The sequence below is a fragment of the Carassius carassius genome, chromosome 9 (genome assembly GCF_963082965.1).
Source record: "Carassius carassius chromosome 9, fCarCar2.1, whole genome shotgun sequence".
Taxonomy (NCBI): Eukaryota; Metazoa; Chordata; class Actinopteri; order Cypriniformes; family Cyprinidae; genus Carassius; species Carassius carassius.
The window spans coordinates 9,546,465-9,573,842 of NC_081763.1; the positions used below are offsets into that span (position 1 = coordinate 9,546,465).

General features: G+C 42.1%; 1 protein-coding gene across 1 annotated transcript; it reads right to left on the minus strand.

Moving 5' to 3' along the window:
• Positions 1-680: 680 nt before the first annotated feature.
• On the minus strand, positions 681-26,857 carry LOC132148527 (bMERB domain-containing protein 1-like). The gene is made up of 6 exons (XM_059557214.1): positions 26,624-26,857; positions 11,755-11,878; positions 4,568-4,641; positions 3,325-3,439; positions 1,899-1,969; positions 681-1,056 (listed from the first exon to the last, which is right to left on the minus strand). The coding sequence occupies exons 1-6, from the start codon at positions 26,700-26,702 to the stop codon at positions 938-940; spliced, it is 582 nt and encodes a 193-aa protein (XP_059413197.1). The 5' UTR covers positions 26,703-26,857; the 3' UTR covers positions 681-937.
• Between the last annotated feature and the right edge of the window lie 521 nt (positions 26,858-27,378).

Genomic DNA, 27,378 nt, shown 5'->3' on the forward strand with positions numbered 1-27,378 from the left:
AACTCTGAATTTTCTTCGAAATATCACATTGTAAATGTTTTGTTAAATTTGTTGCATCTTGCTAAATAAAGTTGATGTTTTTTTGACCCCAAACTCTTGAACAGTAGTGTTCACAATTTGTAGATACATACAAATTATATGTTATCAATACTAAAGCACATAGCAGTGGAGAAAGACAGTGGCATTTCCTTATTCAATTTGAAAAACAACTCAAATTGGGTCAAATAGAAATAAAACTGCGTTTATAAAATGCCAAAATAAACTGGGCACCACAAAGCTACACGACTTTCATCAACATCGTAGTTAAAAGTGAAGATGAAGAAGGTAGAAGTCAGAAGCAAAGGTGCACATTCACCTAATTAGTAAGCACACCTTCTGGCAATCTCTGTTGTTTAATTATACACCATCATTAGAAAAACGTAGAAAAATACTCCTCAGTGTATTTAAACGTATGATATATTTGTTAAGGTTTATTTTACCTCCGATCCCTTAACATTGCGTAATGCAGCACTGTGCTCCAGTGTTGTTTTCAACTACTTTTTTTTTCCAACTAGTTTTTTGTTACTATGAATTAGTTTTGAATTTACAAGTTTTTGTTTGTATAGTTTTTTATTAATTTCAGTTTCAGTTTTGGTTATTTTATGACATCAAGGTAAACTGAATGAAAATGAGGATTGTTGGTTCACATTGACTTCCACAGTATAAAACAATATTACATGTGAGTGATAACAGTGAATTTAAGCTACACTGTGCATACCATCTAATCACACTGCTAATTCTGGAAGGCTCCTTGATTAGGTTAATGCAATAATTCTGCATAATATAAACATCAGTTTGGCTCTCATGCATTGCCGTCTGTTCTGAAATGTAATGTGAAAGAGTGCTTGGAAATATTGTGCTGAGTCACGGATCTGAGGGCTGTTTTACATTCAGGCATCTACATGATGGAGCAGGTGAAGCTGCAGCACTCTTTCAGCAGGGTTACACCGGTCTTGGTCACGTAAGGAGACGAGGTCTGCTGGGCTCTGGACGTCATTCTCTTGTCCTTGTTGTGAGCTAAAACAGAGCGAGCGAGAGAAAGGCAGTGACCTTCTCTGAATCACACTCAAGCATCTCTGAACACTATCGAGCATCAGCGCTGAGGTATATTCATGCCACAACATTCGCACATATATTGGGCTGAAATTCATTTCGACAGTATTTGGTTGCCAATTAAAGGACTTGAAATTATTTGTGCACTGTAAAAAAAAAAAAAAAAAGTCTCAAAGTAGTAAATAGTACAAATATAACTGCAGTACATTTGACAAGAAAATATGATTTCAATCTTTCTATTTCAAAATTTCATGTTTAATTCAATGCTGCATGCGTTTTTTTGTAATTGTTAAATTGAATAACTAAATATACTAAATAAAATAACAAATAAACACGATGTTTTTTTTAATCTAAACATATTTTTTTAAATATAAACAGTACAGTCTTGTGAAACATTTGCAAAATGTAACTATATTGTTACCCAGCTTTTTATATAAAGTTGGATATGATTAGTATTTGATTGTGTTCTCTCTCATTTCCAGTCAAAGCTTCCCACTTTCAGTGACATTTGTGTACTTCTGCACAGTTTATACCGCCTCTGAACTAGCTCATTAGTTTTGAACTAAAAGAAAAGACAGCTTTTTAACACCCGAGAACAGAATTAACGTTCACGCTTCTAACAATACCAGATTCCTTATTAATTTCTCCAGTTTGCATTTTCATTAGACTTGAGCAGGCAGTGAGTAAAACAATTAAGGAGATGCTCAAAAAATGTATTATTATGTTAATTTGTATATTCAAAGGTGAAAAGCGGAGGTTTAAGAGCTTGGCCTTGAGCTCCCAGCACCACAATAACACACACATACTTTTCATGCTGCATCTGTTGGGAATCTTGGTCTGTAGGAAGTCAGCCATCTCTTTGTCCTCCTCTCGCTCTCTGAGTGGAGAATAACAGGCGTCAGGAAGCCAAATGCACAAACATATACATAAGTCAAGATACATTTTCATGTGCACATGCTATTCAAAAGATTGGGGTCTCTGAGATATATATATATTTTTTTATGTTTTTGATTTTTTTTTTCAACAATAGAGTAAAATAGTAATGTTGTGAAATATTATTAAAATTTAAAAAATGTATTGTAAAATGTAATTTATTCCTGTGATGTAAAGCATCATTACTCCAGTCTTCAGTGTCACACAATCATTCAGAAATCAGTCTAATTTGCTGATTTGATGCTCATCAATGTTGAAAACATTATAAATGTCTCTGACATTTTGGATTAATTTAACGCACCCTAGCTAAATAAAAGTATACTTTTTGTGTACATTTTACAAAAGCACATATCAGCATTTTTTGCCACTAATTATTCATATACTGTATAAACTGTATACTGTATCAACTCAATAAAAGCTATCATTACAATATCATAAAAAACATAATTTGTGAATTAAACTGAATCTTATTCTGAATCTGTTCTTACTTTAATATATTTCAGACTTCAATGAAATCGATTAAAACAGATTTTTAAAGCTTTTTACACAAAATCATTGCAAATGATCCTGATTTTTGTCCTAACAATCACACTAAGCTTTCTGCAGTTACATATTTTCATTGCAATATTATTCTGCATGTATACTAAGCCAGTTATTGTTTGCATCTTTTCAGTCCCTAAAATGTAAAACCAAACTCATATGCGAACAACTGTAAAGTGGTACACTGAGCATTAATCAAACAGTCACACTCAAACTCCAAACATTCAATAATTCTCTTAGCACATTGGTTTTGTGTGCAACCAAGGTTTTCTCTCTCTCCACTATCCATCTGTGTATAACTGCTTGTCATGTGGGTGACGGCGGCTCATTTATCCAATGGATAAACTGTGAGGATTTCATTCGTGTTGGGTACTGATGCGTGCGTCACTCATGATTACACACACACACACACACACACAGTCGTGAGGTCTTGGCAGATGGCAATCAGCCCAACCCGAAGAACCACAACTTTTTTCTTTTTACATTTCTTTCTTGCTTGCAAACCATTCTTTCTGGTCTCTCCGAATCAGAGCCGCTGGGACCGTCTGAGAGTGTGATGTGAGGTGTGTGTGAGGTAAGGGTGGACTCTTGGCTTCAAGTGGAGGGTAATTGGATTGCAGTATCTCCACAGATGAGGGAACAGCCACAAGAGACACAAAACACATTCTTAGGGCCGACAGTCACGCATGCTAGCCGGAAATCTAAAGGGTTGTGGCCTATGTTACTGTCGCTGAAAGCCGACGACTCTTTAAAACCGACCTGAGCCTCTCAAACTCCATGTCGTCCACTAGAAAGTCCCGCGTCTCCACCAGCTTCTGGATCTGCTGAAGAAGTTCTTCCTCACGCTGTCTGTCCTCATTCGACTTGTCTTTGTCTGCAAAGCACATTAGAGCAGACATGGAAAGAAAGGCATTTATACTGTTACAAAAAGATATCCATTTAAAAAAACAATGATCTTTTGAACTTTCTATTAATCAGAGGATCATGAAAAATTTCAATGCATCTAAAATATCAAGCAGCATTTCAGCATCCATGTATGCTACACATTTTTTTTTTTGAAGATATAACAAACAAATTATTAGTAATTTCAGTCTTTCTACTTCTACATCATGTTCAGGTCAGTGTGTTACTTGTGTTTTCTTTGGAATTATTTGTAGAATTTAGAATCAGTTTCAAAGTGAAATTTGTTCCTTTTTTTTTTTTAAGCAAATCCTACTCCATTTTTTTCCATTGTATTTTCTGTATTGAAAATAAGAATTCTATATAGAATATTGCCTTTTGTTGTGAAGACAGGAAGTCATTCTGGTTTGGTTCAACAAGAGGTGAGTAAATGATGATAGATGTGATCAAATATCAAAGTACTGTACATCAGAATCCTGATTTGACAAATGAGTCAGAAAGGACCTGAAGGTCTCTGAATAAATGGACATCACTAGCACGAGAATGTTTCCCTCTTGAATGGTACACACAGTATAATCATCTGCCAGTTTGGATAAATAACCTCTTCTGTGTGCACAAGCTTTCTATGAACTTGTGAAATGAGGTTTCAGCAGTAAACAAAACGTGGCGCACGCTTAATTCGTGCATCTCCTTGGAAACAGGAGACCTATAGTGGAGTATGTCACAACTATGTGCTGAAGACATGAAAGAAGGAGGAGTGATGCTAATAAAGAGAACTAGAAAAACATGTAGAAATTAAAAAGCAGTTGCATAATTCTCGATAGAGAGTTCCTTTTTGTCTTGGATTCTCTTGTAGATGTTGGTTGAATACATTTATGAAAAGTTCAGGGTTGGTAAGATTTTTATTTTATATCTAAAATACAGTAAAATACTGTGAAATAATATTACAATTTAAAATAACTTGTTTTCTATTTGATTATATTTTGAAATGCTATTTCTTCCTGTGATCCAAAAAAAAAGCAGATGTTCTTCACCACTGAAATAGAGGCTAAATGCAATATTAATGCTTAATATTCTGGTGCAGCATTTTTGGTGAACATACCCGGGATGGAAACTAATTTCTGGAGCTCTTTTTTGAGCCTTGTGATCTCCTTACACAACTGGATGTCGTCCATCCTGAAGAATGAAAAAAAAAAAGTACACATCGTTCATGGTTAATTTTTCTGACATGCTTTAGTTAGATGTTTGTATAGCATAGTTACTATTTGTTACAGAATGTTTAGAAAACATTCAAAAGTAACAATCCCATAATGATCACAAAAGGATAAAACGGAACATTCTTTGAACATTCTGACAACCAAGAAAAAACATGTTTAAACATTATAAAAACATGGACGCTTTGAACATTCCAAAATGCCCGTTATGTTTATCATAACAAAATGTTAATTTTGTTAGCCGGGTAAGTGTGAATACACCACAGCTTTATTGAAAACAGATTTTACTGGTTGATGCCAAAGTAGTTTCTGTTCAGAAAAGAAATAACAAATAAATTGTTTTGCTAGATCACATTCCTGCCATACACACACAAATAAAAAGGCAGACACATAGAGACCAAAAGTTTGGACACAACTTCTCATTCAAAGAGTTTTCATTATTTTCATGACTATGAAAATTGTAGAGTCACACTGAAGGCATCAAGGGCTGTTTGACCAAGAAGGAGAGTGATGGGGTGCTGCGCCAGATGACCTGGCCTCCACAGTCTCAGTCACAGAAAACTCTTTGAATGAGAAGGTGTGTCCAAACTTTTGGTCTGTACTGTACATTAGCAGTTTATGTTCTGGTCGGGCAGACACATATTACTGCCATAACAGACCAATCTCACTTGCAGGGCTTCTGATGGACTCCCATCAGACGCTATTGTTGTAAATAAATGCAGTGAATCATTTTATCAGTGAATGTCCTCAACAATTTCCCCATGCTTTTATCTCATCTAGGCCTGTATCCCTGCACTGATGCTGGCTACACAAAATTTGTGTTCAAACTGTTATTAAAATAAAATAAAAAAACGAGGAATGACAGTCTGTCAGGTAATCACAAGAGGCAGACAGGTGGTGAGTAGAATTTAGATTTATTAATCTTGTGCAACAGAACCGGGATGCAAAGGTGAGTTATGAAGTTGAAGATATCGTTCTCTGTGACTTAACTGAGTGGTAACCAAAGTCTCTGGTTTAGGAGCTGGAGGAAGAGTTCGGGAAGGTTCACAGAAGGAAGACGGTTGGCTGACGGCTGATGAACGGGAATGTAGACTTCTGAAGGTAAGTGGTTAGCTCTGAGGTAATTAGCACGGGTGAGTCTGTTGTCATTGGTATTGACGAGGCCAGACGATGACTGGTGAGTGAGAGTGGTTTATAAAGGGCATGAGATGATGAGATGGCCAGGTGAGGGTGATTAGAATTCAGGGGAGAGTGAACGAGAGGGTGGAGCGAGTGAAGATGATGGCGTGGCTGTGACAGTACCCCCCCCCCCTCCCGAGGCGGCTCTTGACGACTGAGAAGAGGGACGAGTACGGCGACGAGGTCTCCCGCGACCTCTAGGTGCAGGACGGTCCGGATGGTCAGAATGGAACTGGGTGAGTAAAGTAGGATCAAGGATGTCATCTTGATGAACCCAGGAGCGCTCCTCAGGTCCATAGTCCTCCCAGTCGACCAGGTATTCCAACCGGGGACCTCGTCGCCGAGAGTCTAGGATGTTACGGACTCTGTAGATGGCCTCCTCTTCAACAGGAACGGGAGGAGGAGGTTCATCCGCCGGGGCAGGATCTGAGGAGGGAGGAGTGACAGGTTCAGTGTGAGGTTTGAGTAAGGATACATGGAATGATGGTGCAATTTTATACTCAGGAGGAAGGTTGAGACGATAGGTGACGTCATCGGAGAGGTATGTCCCGCGTCGAGAGCCATACCTCTTGCCCGGGATGGTATTGAGGGGGTTCGGTTCTACGACGGTCGGCTTGTCTCTTGTGTCTCCGCACTGCCTGCTGAAGGTGTACATGAGCTGAGTCCCATACCCTCTCGCTTTGCTGGAACCAGTAGTCGACAGCAGGAACTTCAGACAGTTCACCAGACCAAGGGAAGAGAGGAGGTTGGTAACCTAGAACACATTGGAAAGGTGTGAGTCCAGTGGTGCTCTGGCGGAGGGAATTCTGGGCATACTCGGCCCAGGGGAGGAACTGGTTCCAGCTGTCTTGGTACTGGTGGCAATAGGATCGGAGGTACCGACCAATCTCCTGGATCTTCCGCTCAGTCTGGCCGTTAGTCTGAGGGTGATATCCAGAGGAAAGGTTTACCGTGACTCCGAGGAGTTTGAAGAAGGCTTTCCATACCCGAGAGACAAACTGTGGTCCACGATCTGAGACAATCTCTTCAGGGATGCCGAAGTTTCGGAAGACGAAAGTGAAGAGAGCTTCGGCTGCTTCGAATGCGGTAGGTAATCCGGGCAATGGTATCAGCTTGCATGACTTGGAAAACCTGTCCACTACGACGAACACACAAGTGTTTCCGTTGGAACGAGGGAGATCTGTCATGAAGTCTATCCCAAGATGGGACCACGGACGATGAGGAATGGGTAGAGGAACGAGTTTACCCTCTGGTAGTTTTCTGGGAGTATTGGTAACGGCGCAGACTGAGCATCCCTTGATGTAACATGAGACGTCCTGGGAGATGGATGGCCACCAGTACCGTTGAAGGAGGAGCGAGAGGGTACGACTACTACCTGGAGGTCCAGAGCCCGGGGTAGAATGTGCTGAGTCCAGAAGGCTGGTACGGAGTTGAGGTGGTACGAAGATGAGGCCTTCTGGACCTCCCGGCGGAGCGGGTTGAAGATTGTTTGCTTGGGCGATTTGGTCATCAATGTTTCATAAGATGGGGTTGAGGAAGATGGCTGGAGGGAGGATAGGTTCAGAAGGGTTTTCATCAGAGGATGCTTGATGAATACGAGATAATGCATCAGCCTTGGAGTTCTTGCTACCGGGACGATAGGTGACCCGGAAATCGAATCGGGTGAAGAAGAGTGCCCAACGGGCCTGACGAGGGTTCAACCTTCTAGCTTCTCTCAGATATTCCAGATTTCTATGGTCGGTTATGACTTCGAATTGATGATTAGCTCCCTCCAGCCAGTGTCTCCATTCTTCCAGTGCTAATTTGATAGCCAGAAGTTCCGGTTACCGACATCATAGTTCCGCTCCGCTGGGGACAGTTTCTTGGAAAAGAAGGCACATGGATGGAGTTTAGGAGGCTCACCCTGCCGCTGAGACAATACAGCACCAACTCCAGTGGATGAAGCGTCGACTTCAACGATAAATGGAAGATCGGGGTTTGGGATGTACCAGTACAGGGGCAGTGGCGAACGCATCTTTGAGGTCGTGGAATGCTTGGATGGCTTCAGATGACAAGGACAGAGACTTCGGCCGGCCTTTCAGAGAAGAAGTTAATGGATTACTGATGAGACTGAAACCCTTGATGAATCTTCGGTAGAAATTGGCAAATCCTAAAAACCGCTGAAGTTCCTTTACCGAAGTGGGCTGAGGCCAGTTGTGAATGGTTTCCACCTTCCTCTGGTCCATTTGTACTCCGTGTTGGTCAATGATGTAGCCCAAGAACTGTACGGATGGAATATGGAACTCACACTTCTCCAGCTTCAGATACAGTTGGTGTTCTCTCAGTTTTTCTAGGACTTGGATGACATGTTTGCGGTGTTCAGAGAGTGAAGAGGAGTAGATTAGAATGTCGTCAATATATACTATGACGAACCTGTTGAGGTAGTTCCTGAAGACCTCATTCATGTATCCCTGGAAGACTGCTGGGGCGTTGGATAGTCCGAAGGGCATGACGAGGTACTCATAATGGCCGGAGGGGGTGACGAACGCGGTCTTCCATTCGTCACCCCGCCTAATGCGAATGAGGTTGTAGACTGAACGAAGGTCTAACTTGGTGAAGATTTGAGCTCCACGCAGCTGTTCCAAGGCTGCAGGAACCAGAGGAAGGGGGTAGCTGTACTTGATGGTTTGAGAATTGAGATGTCTGTAGTCGATGCACGGCCGCAAGCCTTTTTACCCACGAAGAAAAAGCTTGAAGCGGCAGGGGAGGTTGAGGTCCGAATGAACTGTTGACTGAGGGCTTCCTCCACATACTCCTCCATGGCCTTCTGCTCCGGGATGGACAGAGGGTAAATGCGTCCTTTAGGTAAGGTGGCTCCAGGTAGTAGGTCGATAGCACAGTCCCATGGCCGATGAGGTGGTAGTTTGGTTGCGAGTTGCTTGCTGAATACATCCTGGAACACCCCATACTCAGAGGGAATCACTACAGACTGTTGAGTTTCGGGACTCTCGACGGTGGTTGAACTAACTCGGAACGAGTGCTTATTCTTAGATGAAGAGGGAGGTGAAGGTTTCTTAATTAAAGACAAGCAGTTGGAAAAGCAATATTCACCCCATCATAAGATCTCTCCGGACCTCCAGTCGATGGTGGGTTGATGTTGAACCATCCAGGGGCGTCCCAGGATGAGCTCGGCAGTTGACTCCTCCAGCAACATAAACGAGATCCTTTCAGTATGAAGACATCCAATCTGAAGAGTGATAGTTGGGGAAAAGTGACGAATCCTTCCTCGACCCAGGGGTTTGCCTTGGATGGTTTGTACTCGGAGATCATGATGAGTTTTGAGTTTTCGAAGGTTCAATTTTTCGAGTAGTTGAGAGGAGATGAAGTTCCCTTCGGCACCGGAGTCGAGTAGGGCTTGCGCTGAGACACAAAGACGAGGGGTTAGGAGTAAGACCATAGTACGATTGAGAGTTTCAATTTTAGGAGGGACTTGAATGGTGCTTACCGCAGTGCGTGGAGGACGCACAGGACAGCCACTGAGAAGATGTTGATCAGAAGCGCAGTATAAGCACAGATGATTCTGAATCCTTCTTTGCCGTTCAACGGTGGAGAGATGATAGGAGTCGACTTGCATGGGCTCTGGTGCTGGAGGAGCGAGAGAATGTGCTGGGAGTGGAGAACTGGCAGCGGCTGGTGAAGTATGACCACAGGCTGTGAGACGTTGAGAGACTTGGATAGTTTTTTGGATGAGATTCTCGAGACCCATAGCGTCATCATAAACAACCACTAGTTGCCGGATTTTTGAATTTAAGCCGTGTCGAAACACTGTCATTAAAGCGGTCTCATTCCAGCCACTAGAGGCCGCCAGGGTGCGGAATCGGAGAGCATAGTCACATACCGAAGATGATCCTGATGAAGATTGAAGAGCTGGTCATGAATGGAGAGTTCTTCAGCGGACACACCGAAAACCTCTTTGAAATGTTGAAGGAAGCTGGAAAGAGACAGGGTTATGGGTGAGTTAGCGTTCCATATAGATTGGGCCCATTGAAGAGCGCGGCCAGATAACAGAGATATAATGAAAGCAATACGGGCAGAGTCATTATGAAACTGATGCGGTTGCATCTCGAAATATAGAGAAACCTGGAGAAGGAAGCCGCTGCAGTTCTCCGCCTCGCCTGAGTATGTCGCTGGTCGGGCCATGGGACTAGCAGAGGCAGCTACCGAAGCAGCGGGTGTTTGTGGAAGTGAAGGTGAGTGAGGATCTTGGCGGTCAGTAGCGATGACAGGAGGATTTCTTTGTATGGCTTGACTGACGGCTTGAACCAGTTCAGCGAAAGTGTCCCGCTGCGGCGGATCCTCGGTTTCTGATGCAGCTAGCATTGTGATCGGTCTGGCCTTCTGTCAGGTAATCACAAGAGGCAGACAGGTGGTGAGTAGAATTTAGATTTATTAATCTTGTGCAACAGAACCGGGATGCAAAGGTGAGTTATGAAGTTGAAGATATCGTTCTCTGTGACTTAACTGAGTGGTAACCAAAGTCTCTGGTTTAGGAGCTGGAGGAAGAGTTCGGGAAGGTTCACAGAAGGAAGACGGTTGGCTGACGGCTGATGAACGGGAATGTAGACTTCTAAACGTAAATGGTTAGCTCTGAGGTAAGTAGCACGGGTGAGTCTGTTGTCATTGGTATTGACGAGGCCAGACGATGACTGGTGAGTGAGAGTGGTTTATAAAGGGCATGAGATGATGAGATGGCCAGGTGAGGGTGATTAGAATTCAGGGGAGAGTGAACGAGAGGGTGGAGCGAGTGAAGATGATGGCGTGGCTGTGACACAGTCAATGTGACATGTTCTCTGTATATTTTTTTGAAGGCATAGCTCATGCAAAAATGAACATTTTGTAGAATATCCATGCTGTTTTTTTTCCGTATAATAAATGTGAATTGTCCTCATCCTCATCACCATCTCTAAAAACAACCACAAGTAGTACAGTTCATCACTTAAACAGGACATTAATGTTCTAATATTATTACTTTATAAAAAATTTAACAAAATAAGAAATATTACTATTGTAATAACATTGTTTCACTATACAACACAGAGTATTTAAGAATAAATATAACAATTATTATATTGCCGGGTGACTTGTAAACATGCGGGGGGCTTGTAACTATCAATCATGTCTATGTTTTATTATAAAGTATTACATTATTATGGCAAAAAAAAATCTTTGACAGTCATTTCTTCATTTTTGTCAGGAAATCTGAGAGAAAGAACTTGTGAGAACGCACATCCTGTAATGTAAAGTCGGTTTCATTTGCACCCTCTCACGTAAACTCCACGAGCGCATCACAGAAGTTACAGAACTTGTGACGTTTCAGGAAATCCCTTATATGGACAAAGTCATCCAGCTATTGCTGTCGCTGAATAAAAGGCATCTTATGTATTTTTATAAGAATAAAGTATTTATTTAATGCAGTGTTAATTGACTTTTATTACTGTATAGAATACTATAAAATAGCATGATTTCTGCCTCATTTTGTGATATGGAACCATGTGATGTTACTGTATCGCATGCACTCTAATACATTTATTTATCGCACAGACTGATTTTTTTTATCTATGTTGCACGTTGCATCCCTGTAAGGTTCTTGTGGACTATGGTGATGTTTTTATCAGCTGTTGGACTTATTCTGACGGCACCCATTCACTGCAGAGGATCCATTGGTGAGCAAGTGATGTTATGCTAAATTTCCCCAAATCTGTTCTGTTCTCCAAAACTAAATCATCTAGATCTTGCATGGCCTGAAATTTCTCTAAATGTTCAGGTTTGGGTGACCTATTCCTTCAACCTAGAATGTAAAAGAGACATCTCAGGTCCTATCATAGTCCAAAAGCAACAACAACACCGTAAAACTCACATATATCTGAGCTCAGACTCTTTCCGGACCAACGCGTCCTTTATCCTCTCGATTTTGAACAGCTCTCCCTCGATGTCCTCCACAGTGATGGTGGAGTCAGCCATGGACACCACATCCTCTTCAGCTGTGAGGAAGAACACACGAAGCCACAGTGACTTGACAAGCACAATTACTTAAGATATGAAGTCTTGTTTCCTGAAAAAAATATCAACATTAAGTGACTTAAACAAGAAAAATAACAAATAAACCAGTTAAAGAGGAAACAAATTAGTTTTTTTTCTTATCCCACTGGCAAACATTTTTATTTTATGTTTTAAAAGATTTTAAATTCACTAAATATAATATAATATAATATAATATAATATAATATAATATAATATAATATAATATAATATAATATAATTCATGCATTTTAGGACATGCATGTCAGTATCCAAGAGAAATAGACAAGCAAACTTTGACCAAACTTTGTATTAGATATTTTATACTGTTTTACCAGTTTGTTGTCTTCCCCTTGAAGATAAAAATAATTACAGCATGATCACACATTTCTACTGAAGCAGGGCTTCTCTAATCCCGAATCAACTAACAAACGTCCTGGTGTCAAACCAGACTGAAGCTGAGGAGTGTGTTGTGTATGATGCTCGTCGCTGTGCTAATTGGGCTCGTGTTATTATTTCTGAACTCTGCATGAATCCGAGGGTGGGTGAGAATCTTCTGGTCACTCCGTGACAGACCAACATCTTTGTTTTATTGCATGTAGCACTGATTCAGAGAGTCAGTGCTCTGTATACATGTCTGTATAATTACTTGGCTGTGTATACAGGCTTCTGATGAATCAGATACTAATAAAACTGAAAGGCTCCAAATTTCATATTAAACATTAAAAACTGTTACTGTTTAGCATTTGTTTTGTAAGTTTGTCTAGCTATAGTTGATGCAAAATTACAGTTTTTGGACTATTGTGATGTTTTTAACAGTTGTTTGGACTGACGGCACCCATTCACTGCAGAGGATCGATTGGTGGGCAAGTGATGTAATGCAAAATTTCTCCAATATTTCATTTGTGGATTATTTGATTTATTTTCTATTCCACTTCTCAATACGATGTCTGCATTTCAGCCTTCAGCCTTGTGAAAAACAGCAGAGTTCTTTGCGCCCTAAAAAGCGAGGCAGTCCGAATCCTCCGATGACTCATTTGGCTTAACCTATGATGTGTTCAACAACTGCAATGCCTCATAAACTAAGTTCTGTCTCTATGGCAACAACCTGGGCCTTCAGTTTTACACAGTTATTGAACTTGATTCAAAACAATGGGATTGACCTCCAAATACAGTAGCATTCAGGTTAAGGCCACCGTGATCCTTGGTGCAAAGCAAACACACACACACACACACACACACACACACACACACACACACACACACAGCATTTCACTTATTTTACACCTATGCATATTAAGAAAAAAAATATGAATTATGTAATCTTGATTGGAACGATACTACAAATTCCTATAATGCCCGTGATAACAATATATATCAATGTTAACTATATATATATATATAAAATTAAAATTACATTTATGCATTTAGCAGACGCTTTTATCCAAAGCGACTTACAGTGCATTCAGGCTATCAATTTTTACCTATCATGTGTTCCCACAGTATATATATATATATATATATATATATATACATACACACACACATTATATATATAAAACAAATATTGTATGTAATATGTAAGTGTCTCTTGTGGTTGTTCAATATTTTTCAATACTGTACTTTTTTGAAATACCAAAGCAAATCAGAAAAAGAAAACTGTGTAAAAGGAATATTACTGTTACTATGATTTTTTTTCAGCATATCTAAGCTTAAAAAGAGCATGTGTAAGCACCAATTTATTAGTAATAGCCGATACTTATCAGGTTATCATGATTTATCATAGAGTCCTCTATGAACAATATCTCTCTGACATAGTGGACTTATCAAAAGGTCATTGTGATATTATTTGATTTGTGACTCACCAAGATACAGAACAAAGGAATACAATGATTGAGCAGGGGGGCACAAGAGGGCACTAGGGGGTCCATGAAAAATGTATTCTAACAGTAACAAATAAAAAGTAAATATGCGTAAAGTGTTGGGGGAAAATAATGTATGTTGTGATGCACATTTCCCTGTGTTTTCTTGTTTTTGTTTTAATACAATCACATAAAAGCCGACATGTTTTCACACACACAGAACAAATAAATTGGGTGTGTTCACATATATATTGTTCAAAAGTATGTATGTAAGATTTTTTTTTTTATGTTTTTGAAAGAAGTCAAGTCTCTTCTGCTCACCAAGGTTGCATTTATTCGATCACACATACAGTAAAAACAGTAATATTGTACATATTATTACAATTAAGGCGTCATTACTCCAGTCTTCAGTGTCACACGGTCCTTCAGAAATCATTCTAATAAGCTGATTTGCTGCTTAGGGAACATTTCTTCTTCTTATTATCATCAATCTTGAAGTCAGTTGTGCTGTGTTAATATGTTTGTGAAAACTGTGATACATTATTTTTTTCAGGTTTTGTTGATGAATAGAAAGTTCAAAAGTACAGCATATTTTTTGTAACATTAACTGTCAGCTTAACTGTATCCTTGTGGAATTGTTCATTTGTATTACTGTAACCCTTAATTTTTGTCTGCACCTACTCCAGTCTCTTCAACGTGGATCCATAAATAAAACACGGGTTACCACGGTGATAATTCACATTTCTTCTTTTAATCAGAAGCATCGGCCTAACAGCATGAACAGCCGGACACACAACACTCTCGCTTGGGTTTTTTTTTTTTCCAAGCACGCCCTGCCTTAAAGGGACAGGCGCACCAAATATCTTTCTAACAAAACATGTATAAAACTTTGCATAAGACAAATGAAAATACACGAAAATCTTACTAAACAAATTCACCAAAATGTCTTATTCTTCCTTTTCTTTTTTTCTTTTTTTATATATAACCCATGAATTGACAAAATGTAAAATAAAATAATGAATTAAACATAAGGTTACCAATTCAACATAAGGTTACATTACTTTCTTATCAAAACGTATGTGGCAAGTCTGTGTATGTGGATTGTCACCCACCATAGCCTATTGGAGGTGGCGCTGATGGTATTTTAAGGCTGGAGTTAGATCGCCTGGGGTGCGTCACGACTGGTACCGCCCATACTGAGTGTGCCGGTGCAGACGTGCATTTTATGCCTGGTTGGGTTACAGGCTGTCCACTGCATGTCAGGTATGTGCGTGATTTCTTTTTTTTTTACCTACTGTTATTTTGGCGTCGGGTGATTACTTATCTGTTTACTCTTAGCCATGAAATCATTGAAAAGTCTTCCTGCATGTTAATTCATTATGAGCTGTGAGCGACTATACACTTCATGTGGCACGAGGAATTGCTTTGGGTAAGCGTGATCAATCTGCTTACTCTATTTCGCAAGAGAAGTATTTAATTAGGAATTCTTCTTTCTTAGTGTGCTGGGCGGTCTCTCCCGTCGCGTTTCTTGAAGGCGGAAGTTTATACCCGTCGTTAAAGGAGGATGCGCTGCTGTTTTTCTTTCCCTGCTTTTTGGGCTGGTTTACATCTAGGGCATTATTAGTGTCATCGCTCGTGCCCTGATAAGTGTTTCCACGCTAGTGTTGGGAAACTTTGATTCTGGGACCTGCTCGATTCGGACTGTTGCATTCATTTAATTTTGTGTGGTGTTTATATCGTTGTTTATTAGTATTCTGTTTTGTATACTTTCAATATTTTAAGTTTGATATTGTAATAGTGTTTCTTTATAAATGTTTTTGTTTACTTTGATGGAAATATTTCCACTGTATTATTGAATTTAATTTGTTTTGTTTGTTTTGGTTTATTCTAGGCACTGCTGGCCCGGGGCTGGGAGGCTAGCTAGCTAGTTTGGAGTATTACAGGTGGTGGTGCAGTTGTGTGGAGTGCAGTGCTGCTTGGATTCACCTCTCACTGTGTGTGTGTGTGCGTGTGTTACACGAATCCACAGATAGGGTCTTCACTCCATCTAGCCACATTTGTGGCGTAGTCGGCAGGGTTGGCTTTCTTTTTCGGGAGAGACTTGTACCTGTATATGGTTTGCTCTGTGTACTGTCTGTTGTTTTTTTTTTTTTTTTTCTCCTAGGACTGAGTTTGTGGTGAAAACATTAAGACGAAGGAAAAACAGCAGCGTATGTCCAGTGAGCACTTTTCTCTTGTGGTAAGTGAGATTTGTAGTTAAATATGGAGGAAGAGTTGCGAGAATTTAGAGAAACAGTAACTCAGTTGAGAGCAGACAATGACAGATTGCGGCAGGAGCAATCATCTGCTCATCCGGGTCCTAGTGGGCCGCAGGCTATGGCTTCTGGCCCCCCTCTTTCCACTCCACAGTCAAGTAATGAGGGCGTTGCCCCACCAGAGAGGTACGTTTTTGTACCACAAGATCGAAGGTGCCCAAAATTTAGTGGCTGGTCTAGTCTTAATATTGAGGAGTGGATTGAGGAGGCCCAGGCGTGTATGCAGGCCCGTTATATGTCTGCATCTGATAAAGCATTCTTCCTCTTTGACCATTTGGAGGGAGAAGCAAGGGAAGAGATTCGCTACCGCTCCGATGATGAACGTAATGATCCAGTAAAAATTATTTCGGTGCTTATGGAGTTGTATGGTTGCTCACGGTCATATGTTTCTTTGCAGGAGGCTTTCTTCTCTAGGAGGCAGCAGGAGGGGGAGTCTTTGTTGGAGTTTTCCCTCGCTCTGATCGGCCTCCTGGAGCGAGTGAAGCAAAAGTCGCCTTATGCCATGCCAAATTTTCAAGTTTTGTTGCGTGATCAGTTTATTGAGCACGTGAATGATAATTCTCTTCGGCAAGAGCTTAAACAGTTGGTACGAAGTCAACCCACTCTGACTCTTTTAGACGTACGTTGTGAGGCACTTCGGTGGGAACGGGAGGGCATGCTAGGGGTTTCAAGGGGTCGTAGTCATTCGCTTTCTTCTGCATATGGTATCCAGTATGGGGTGCGGAGTGAGCCTCGTGAGAACACCGTGAGGTCTTCTCAGGAGTCCGAATTGGGGGAAGTTAAAGAAATGTTGCGGTTGCAGCAAGAACAAATTCGTAAACTGACTCAAAGTATCGCCCGGTTACAGGCCCCTCAACCCCGTAGTCAATCCCCTCGTCGTAATCAGATTGTGTGCCGTAGATGTCAGAAATCGGGCCACTTCGCTAGGGGATGTGATGGAGAACGCGTACTTACCCGTTTCCCTTCAAGTGCTTCATCACTAATGGTTAGTGGACAGCCTGACTCAACTATGTCATCGGGAAACTAATTCCCACCGCGTTGCAGAGCCAAGGCGTGGTTGGGGAAGAAAATGGCTCCAGTACTATTTTATCCCATTTGATGTCGTCATGCCCACACCTGCTTGTTCATATGGGTAGTGTTCCAGTGCCCTGCTTAGTGGACACAGGATCAATGGTATCTACCATTACCGAAAGCTGTTTCCAAACTCATTTCCAATCATGGGGTGTAGACCGTTTAAAGTCGTGCCATTGGCTCCAACTTCGTGCAGCCAATGGCTTGTCAATTCCCTATATTGGCTACATGGAATTGGACATTGAGATGTGTAACCGGTTGATTTCTAAGTGCGGGGTCTTGGTGGTCAGGGATCCTCTTGGGGGCATCTGTACTCAAGTTCCTGGAGTACTGGGAATGAATGTTCTTAGTCGATGCTACCGGGAGCTCTTTGGACAGTATGGCCCTGGCTTATTTGATTCTCCCTCTTCCGTGGAGGCCCCAAAATTTGTCTTACAAGCGTTACAACATTGCCATCTAGTGGGAAACCAGCCTTCTGTGGTGCGAATTGGTAGGGCTAAATTGCAGGGTCGTAAGTCGTGTCGCATTCCAGGTGGTATGCTGAAGCTTGTGCCTGCTACTTGTTCTGAACAATATGCGGATGGAACCGTGTTGTTCAAGCCTCCGGTGTCTGGACTGCCAGCTGGCCTGCTAGCCTCGCCTGCGCTGGTTAGAGTGGTTCGGGGTACAGTTTATTTGCCCATGGTTAATGTGGGGACCGTAGATGTAATGTTGTACGCAGGTGCGACATTGGGAACACTTAATAGTGTTCAAGTGGTAAGCCTGCCAGCTGGGATAACTGAGGTAGAGCAAATGAGTGCGTTCTCAGGTTGCGGAAATAGTTGCACCAGTTCAAGAACCAATTGATGCAGTTGATCTTTCAGTCCTGTCTCAGAGAGAGCAGGGTGAGGTCAGGGCATTGCTGAAGCGATATCAATCTGTGTTCTCAGCTCATGACGGTGATCTGGGTTGCACCAATTTGATTTCGCATGAGATACCACTGTTGGATACTGTGCCCGTTCGTCAGAGGTATAGGCGGATTCCGCCATCAGAATATGAGGTCGTGAAATCTCATATTAACCAGCTATTAGAAACCAACGTGATCCGAGAAAGCTGTAGCCCGTATGCGTCACCCATTGTGCTGGTTAGGAAAAAGGACAGTAGTCTACGCATGTGCGTTGACTACCGTCAGCTAAATGCGAAAACAAGAAAGGATGCTTTTCCCCTCCCGCGCATTGAGGAGTCGCTAGATTTCTTGACGGGGGCTGGATGGTTTTCCACCATGGATTTGGCTAGTGGTTATAACCAGGTCCCCGTCAATGAAAAAGACAGATCGAAGACCGCATTTTGTACACCATTTGGCCTATTTGAATTTAACCGTATGCCCTTTGGGCTCTGTAATGCTCCAAGCACCTTCCAGCGTCTGATGGAACGGATGTTTGGAGACCAACAGGGTAGCTCGTTACTGCTGTACCTAGATGATATTGTAGTATTCTCCTCTTCTGTTTCGCAGCATCTGGAGCGTTTGGAGGTTGTGCTGGGCCGCTTGGAGCGTGAGGGTTTAAAGGCCAAATTGGCAAAATGCGCGTTCTTCCAGAAAGAGGTCAAGTATCTTGGTCACGTGATTTCGGCTCAGGGCGTATCCAGAGATTCCAGCAAGATAGAGGCGGTGTCACAGTGGCGGTGTCCTACCGGGGCATCAGAACTGCGCTCATTCTTGGGGTTTGCCAGTTATTACCGCCGTTTCGTCCAGGGATTCGCGAAACTGGCAGTCCCCCTGCATCGTGTGGTGGCTGAGTGTACTACTGGTAGGCCCCGGGAACGGGCTGGTAAGAGCTTTGCTGATGCCTGGTCGGAACAGTGCCAACAGAGCTTCGAGGAATTAAAGGTGAGGCTTACAACAGCACCGGTGTTGGCATACGCAGATTTCTCCCTACCTTTTATCCTGGAGGTGGACGCTAGTTATGGTGGTTTGGGAGCAGTCCTCTCTCAGGAGCAGAATGGGAGAGTAAGACCTTTTGCGTATGCCAGCCGCAGTCTTAGGCCCACTGAGCGCAACATGGTTAACTATAGCTCCATGAAATTGGAGTTTTTGGCGCTCAAGTGGGCCATGTATGAAAAATTTCGCGAATATCTGTTAGGGCACAAGTTTATCGTTTACACTGACAATAATCCTCTTAGCTATCGGTCGACCGCTAAGCTTGCTGCTACTGAGCAACGCTGGGCTTCCCAGCTGGCAGTGTTTGATTTTACCATCCGGTATCGCTCGGGTAGGAGCAATAGAAATGCGGATGCCCTCTCCAGACAGGACCCCTCTGGGCAGTGTGAGATGAATGCACTCTTGTTGGGAACTGAAGTGCCAGCCACTGTTAAGCAGGTGTTTGTGGCAGAATCGCGTCCACAAGCAACTCAAGCTGTAGCCTCCGTGTTGCCTGGTTTTGAGGGCGACATGGGCGCTTGTCAGCAAGCCGACCCCGTAATTGGTCAGATTCTAAAGTTTTGGAGACAAGGTGTTCCCCCTTCCCCAGCAGAGCGGAGACAGCTGCCTAAAGCTGCCCTCGTGTTACTCCGCCAATGGGATCGGCTGGTGGATAGAGCGGGTGTATTGCATCGCTGTGTCTTTCGCCCAGATGGAGGTGAGGAGGGTTTTCAGTTGGTTCTTCCACTTACTTTGCGACGTGAGGTCTTGGCCCAGGTTCATCAAGGGCATGGGCACCAGGGCATTGACTGCACCACTGAGCTGGTTCGACAGCGCTGTTATTGGCCAGGCCTTACAGCTGATGTAGCTCAGTGGTGCCGTGAATGTGAGAGATGCCAGGCTGCTAAGGACACCCAGCCTGTAGTTCAGAGTTTTATGGGTCACCTCTTGGCAGAAAGGCCAAATCAGATCTTGGCCATCGATTTCACCTTGCTTGAGCACTCACGTTCGGTAATTGAGAAAGTATTGGTAATGACTGACGTCTTTACTAAATTTACGCAGGCAGTCCCTACCCGGAACCAGCGAGCTGAAACCGTAGCCCAAGTACTTGTGTCTGAGTGGTTTTGTAAGTTTGCCGTTCCTGCCCGCATCCACTCAGACCAAGGCCGTAGTTTTGAGTCCTCCCTTATCCAGCAGTTGTGTCACTTATACCAGGTGGAGAAGTCTCGCACTACCCCGTGGCATCCTGCCGGCAATGGGCAGTGTGAGCGCTTTAACAGGACCCTGCACAATCTCCTGCGTACCCTGCCTAGTTCACGGAAGGATGACTGGGTCTCTGCATTGCCCCAACTACTCTTCTGTTATAACACTACTCCCCATCAGGTGACTGGAGAGTCTCCCTATTTTCTCATGTTTGGACAGGAACCACGACTACCTGTAGATTTTCTGTTGGGTCGTGGTCAGGAGAGGGGTCCTGATAGTGTTAACAGTTGGGTGTTGGAGCATCAGACGAGACTGCAGGTGGCCTTTGAAGGGGCCCGGGAACAGCTGCGTCTAGCTGCAGAGCGCCGCAAGGAGATGCATGGCTCTCGTATCCGGGATGCACCCTTGAGTGAAGGCCAGTTAGTCTATCTCGGTAACTATGGTCTAAAGGGTCGTCACAAGATCCAGGACCATTGGAGTGCAGTGGTGTATCAGGTACTGAAAGCACCTGGAATAGGAGGCTCAGTATACACCATTGCACCGGTCAATGATGTGAGTAGGGTGAGGCATGTTCATCGCTCTCTGTTGAGGGCTCAGAATAGGGCGAACCACTGTTGGAGGATCCTTCCTCAATGGAGGAAGTTGACCTTTTTAGGGTCGTACCTGAGACTTTGCCGGCTACTATGGAGTCAGGGCCCCGTTTTGGCGGAGTCCAGTTCACTAGAGCCTTTGGTGGATGTGGAGGTTGAGGCTCCTGTGGTTCCTGGACCATCAGGGCAGGGCGCCGTAAGTCAATTACCCTTGACTGATTTTGGTCCCTTTGGTCCATCTTATGTGAATGGGGCAGTGAGGCATACTAGGCGAAATACTGCTGGTCATCATTCTAACTGTAACCATCTTCCTAGGGCTGTAGGGAGGGTGGCAGGTTTGGAGGCTGTTGAGGCCTCAACCGGTTTTATATCCGCATTGTTTAGACCTTGGGATTAGGGTTATTGGAATAATCGGCGGGGCGACGATTCAAGAGCTGGGGGTAGATTGTGGCAAGGTGGGTGACGTAGTTTAGTTTCATTGGCTCATTGGTGCATGATTGTCACCCACCATAGCCTATTGGAGGTGGCGCTGATGGTATTTTAAGGCTGGAGTTAGATCGCCTGGGGTGCATCACGACTGGTACCGCCCATACTGAGTGTGCCGGTGAAGACGTGCATTTTATGCCTGGTTGGGTTACAGGCTGTCCACTGCATGTCAGGTATGTGCGTGATTTCTTTTTTTTTACCTACTGTTATTTTGGCGTCAGGTGATTACTTATCTGTTTAACTCTTAGCCATGAAATCAGTGAAAAGTCTTCCTGCATGTTAATTCATTATGAGCTGTGAGCGACTATACACTTCATGTGGCACGAGGAATTGCTTTGGGTAAGCGTGATCAATCTGCTTCCTCTTTTTCGCAAGACAAGTATTTAATTAGGAATTCTTCTTTCTTAGTGTGCTGGGCATTCTCTCCCGTCGCGTTTCTTGAAGGCGGAAGTTTATACCCGCCGTTAAAGGAGGATGCGCTGCTGTTTTTCTTTCCCTGCTTTTTGGGCTGGTTTACATCTAGGGCATTATTAGTGTCATCGCTCGTGCCCTGATAAGTGTTTCCACGCTAGTGTTGGGAAACTCTGATTCTGGGACCTGCTCGATTCGGACTGTTGCATTCATTTCATTTTGTGTGGTGTTTATATCGTTGTTTATTAGTATTCTGTTTTGTATACTTTCAATATTTTAAGTTTGATATTGTAATAGTGTTTCTTTATAAATGTTTTTGTTTACCTTGTTGGAAATATTTCCACTGTATGATTGAATTTAATTTGTTTTGTTTGTTTTGGTTTATTCTAGGCACTGCTGGCCCGGGGCTGGGAGGCTAGCTAGCTAGTTTGGAGTATTACAGGTGGTGGTGCAGTTGTGTGGAGTGCAGTGCTGCTTGGATTCACCTCTCACTGTGTGTGTGTGTGCGCGTGTGTGTTACACGAATCCACAGATAGGGTCTTCACTCCATCTAGCCTGCCCCCTGCCACTGGAAAGCCTGTGTCTTTTATTATTATTATTTTTGTTTATTCTTTTGTTGTATTTTCAAATTGATATTTTTATTTTGTCCAGTACACAGAGTTTCTGATTGTGACAGTGTTTGATGGTGACCTGACAATTGACATTGATTATCATTGACGTTTTAACTAATTATGGTGATTTGAATAAAGTCTTTTGTACATTGTTCACACGCCTCTCTCGGATTACTTCAGCCTATGAACCTGTGTCCCTTATTTTTGGTTATTTCCCTGTTTCCTTACGGGGTGGCGTAGTCGGATTGTATTTGGGTGTGTTCAAACTTACTTCCAACGTTCCCCCCCCTTCTTCAGCATTGCCACACGTACTAACCTTAAACTTTTGAAAGATAGTAAACATTTATTAGCTTATAGAAAATAAACAGTTTTAGATATAACTAATGACATTTTATGGACAGAGTAGAAAACAAGTTGGTTTGGAACAGAGATGAAAACAGGAAAAAGAGTCACCTATTTAAAGGTGCATCACACAGCGTCTTTAAGGGGTTAACTGGGGTTAACAGTTCACTGGCTTACAGACGGTGCTATCCGTGTTTCTACTGGTGGGTGACACTGACACCTTTCTCAGGATGTATAGAGCGAAAACATTGTTCTGATATAAGGTACATCTTTTATCCCTCCATCTCTCTCTCTCTGTCCTCGGAAACACTTTAAGCTATGAGTCACCTCAGAGCGCTGGGCACATATTGGCTTTTAATTGCCTGACACTAAGTGAGAACAGACATCTAAACAAACCACATTCACCAAGGGAAAACAATAGGGGTAGAAAACAGGGCTAACAAATCAAGAGCAGGATTATGGGATACTCTGATGTGGTCTGGTCAGTGTGCTGAGACGTACAATATGTGTGTGTGTGTGTGTGTGTGTGTGTTTGTGTGTGTGTGTGTGTGATTCACTGCTGCCCACCCAAATGATTCAGATCAGTCCTGACAGATATATTCTCATGACTTTAGACATGCTCTGTCTCACTTGTGGAAAGCTCTGTGGGACTGACAGGAATTCACAGCTCCACATATCAAAACAAACAGTGATACTCTGACAGGGAACAGGTAAGGAGTCAGACAGGATTCAGATGGAGATGGAAGAACTGCAAGAACGTGAACTTGAATATTCTTAGTCCTGTGAAAACAGTAAAAAACATGTCTGAGGGTCAACTAAGCCAGTGATTCCTAACCAGGGCGATGTGTAGCCCAGCAGGATCTAGGAATGATTTTGATTGTGCTGGTGATGTATAAACGAGTGTTATGAAAACTGTGTGTGTGTGTGTGTGTGTGCAAAATATTATCGAAAATTTCTTACATGAGCCATGAACCATCATCAAAATTCATGCTGGTCTAAGTTGGTCTTCTAGCATCTGTACTATAGCCAAAAAAATAAAAAATAAAATAAACGTGAACATTATATTGTAAATGATGATGATAGTAGGTGGATCAACAGCCTTTCTAACATTAATGTGACGATAACAGATCAGGTTGGCACATCTCCTACGCTTGAGAATCCCTTAAACCTGGTGTAAATCTACGTCATTCCTGTTGGAACAGAGGAGGTGTTGGGATCTCACACGATCTCACAATGTCAATCAGTCTTCACAGTTTCAATCACAAAGCCTGGAGACACTCCTACACCAGCTCATGCAGCACGACCACACACACACACACACACACACACACACACACACACACACACACACACACACACAAAGCATTAGATCACAGTTTACCAAAGCTGCCGGCAATGAACATCAAGGGTTTCTGTTAAACACTATGAAAACTGTTTTTTCCAACCAATGTTGAAAGAAGGGGAGTAATCAGAAAACACGTTTGTCATTATTTATAATGACACTGAAACCAACCCTTAGAGTTTAGATATAATTTAAAACCGCGTTTCTTCTGCCTGTGCACACGTTGCACAAACAGCATCAAAGTACTATGAAACATACCAGAGCGTGCGAACGGTGCAGAGTGGATTTGTGTGATTCTTTGTGTGTTGCAGAATCAGTGCTGGTGTTTTATCCTGTTATAAAATTACACCAGGATGACTTTTTCACTTTAGAATGTAATGGTATGGACATAAGGCTCATATTTTAGCCAGAGGCAATGGTTTTAAGTAAAACATGTCTTAATGGATTTTTTTCTTAAGATGCAGCATTCGAAAGATGTTAACTGATGGACTGGAGTGGTATGGACTCTTATTCTGACGGCACCCATTCAACGCAAAGGATCTATTGGTGAGCAAATGATTTATACTACATTTCTCCAAATCAAAACAAACTCATCTACATCTTAGAAGGCCTAAGGGTGAGCAGATTTCAGCAAACCTTCATTTATTTGCAAACTATTCCTGTAATCATTACATAAGATGTGCTCAACAGTTTGGCTAACAATTGAGACTTCACAGACCACATTAAATTAAACTGAAAGCCTTTAAAATTAAATTAAATTTATGCATTTAGCAGACGCTTTTATCCAAAGCGACTAACAGAGCTTTCAGACTATCAATTTTTACCTATCATGTGTTCCCGGGGAATCGAACCTCCAACATTGCGCTTGATAGCGCAGTGCTCTACCAATTGAGCTACAAGAACATAACAGATATATATACCTTATATCCATAACAGACTTTAAGAGACTCGTACACCGACCGATGAACCTCCTCTGACTTCTCTTATTCAATTTACTGAGATATACTGTACAGTCATGCCATGCAGAAAAGCTGAACCATAAAGACAGTTTTCAATTTGCTCAGTCACTTTACATAAAAATCTCCTGAGCGCGCCGCTCCGATTTCACCATTGGCACGGCTGTTTGCAGCACATTGTCATGTGGAGAACTGAATTCTTTCAGTTAATGAATGAAGAGTGTTTCTGTAACAGTTTTAATTGCATGATCCAAACTGAACGTCTTTGCCATATTGTGCCTCGAGATACAAATCTGCTCAGTTCTTAAATTCAACTCCGTGACTGGCATATAACTGGAATACATTTTTGGCTTTTTTTTTTTTTTTTTACAGTGTAAGAGTTGCATGTACCACTTTTTGTATCTTTTTTTATTATTTTTTTAGTTTGAATGCCTCAGTCTGAAAAACAGACTATAATTCTTCAATACGTTTCCTATTGTTTTTCACACAAGAAAGTCATATGGGTTTGCAATGAATTTAAATTTTTGGGTGCATGATCACTTAAATCCTCCATCACTGATAATCTCATGGTCTTTAGTTAAATTAACTGAACACTCCTTGAGTAAACAAATCAAGCTCGAATATAACCAACCTGTAATCCTTGAAAGTACTAGAAGATCAAGAGTCTGTTGTCTCCATTACAACTTAAGTGAGAAGGAACATTTAAAGGATTAACTTACATGCCAAACTGACAACTATTAAGTTTAGTTCCTTTGAAATATTAGATTTAAAATCATTCTGATGGTACACTGACTTCTAAGGAGAATGGCTTCTGTTTCTTTACCAGGCTTCACAGAAACATCTGTTATTGGAGTATGTTGTTTGGTGAGCAGGAAAAAAACAAAACCATGGTAACAACCAGTTTAACAATGGCTTTCGTAGTAAAACTGTGGTTATACACAATGTAGTCAAAACGACATGGTTACTACACTTTTACTATAATAAAACCAAGTTCATTTACTTTTGGGGGCTCTAAAGGTGCAAAAACACACAAAACTACATACAGTTGTTTGAAGATGCCATAGAAGAACCTTTTAGTCTAAATGGTTCCATAAAAAACCTTTAACATTTGAAGAACCTTTCTGTTTCACAAAAGGTTCTTTGTGGCGAAAGAAGCTTCTTCAGGTTATAAAAAGGTAGGTAAGAATATGGTTCTTTAAAGAACCTTGACTGAATGGTTCTTCTATGGCATCGCTGTAAAGAACCTTTTGAAACAGCTTTGTTTTTAAGAGTGTACTGTATTTTTCAGAATTGTTTCGAACAGTTAGACCTACTTATAAAATTGTATCCAATTTGTCTATTTATATGCATAGAAACGCGTCAGTTGCACTCTCAAAAACAGTGAATTTATTCGCATAGACCTTCACATACGTTGCACGTATAGCTTTCTGTAACTATGGACTAAATTAGCGAAACTATAAATCACTTCATTTCTAAACTACTTGACGATGTAAAAGAGAACTGCAAAATCAATGCAAAAGTAACGTCTTTCATCCATACGTTAAACTGAAGTATGCCTCGAGAAAGCACTCAAACACCTTCCTGAACGCAGAGTTAGATGAATTTCATCATCACATTCTCACCTCGTTTGCCCGTGTCCGCGCAGAGCTCTGTTTGATCCAGGGACCCGTAGAGTTTCGGGGTGCTGCGCCCTTTCTCCATGCTTTCAAGCTCCACAACACACTTCAAGTTTGAGCTGGAGCAGATGTCTCTGCTCTTCGGCCGGCGCGGGGAATCAGAGCGCAGTTTGACTGACGTTGGATTTTAACTCCATGTCCTCTGTGATGCACACAGTGGTGCGCGCGCGAGCGAGTGAGTGAATGTGTGATGCACACAGTGATGCGCGCGCGAGCGAGTGTGTGATGCATTGTAGTGAATGCTCAACAAGAGGATTCTCCATTACCTGAAAGGTATGGGAGGCCGTTTGAGGCGAAACCCATTGAAAACTTGTGATACACACTGAAACACTTGCGATACACACTGAAACACTTGCGATACACACTGAAACCCTTGCGATACACACTGAAACACTTGCGATACACACTGAAACACTTGTGCTTACAAGTGAAACACTATATATCTGTGCAAATATATAAAAACTTTGAAACATTCTCGCGTGTGAGAGAGCATTAACATTTTCAGTGTGTCCGGAAGTCATTTCACTGGAACCGGAAGTTATACTACTTCTTCTTCTTCGGTTTTATGGCGGGTAGCACCAAAGTTAGGTGCATTATCGCCACCTACTGTATTGGAGTGTGAACCAGAGTTTACCCTTTCAAACCGTGAGAAAAAATAATAATAATATAAAAAAAATAAAAATATTTTTTTTTTCTTTTTT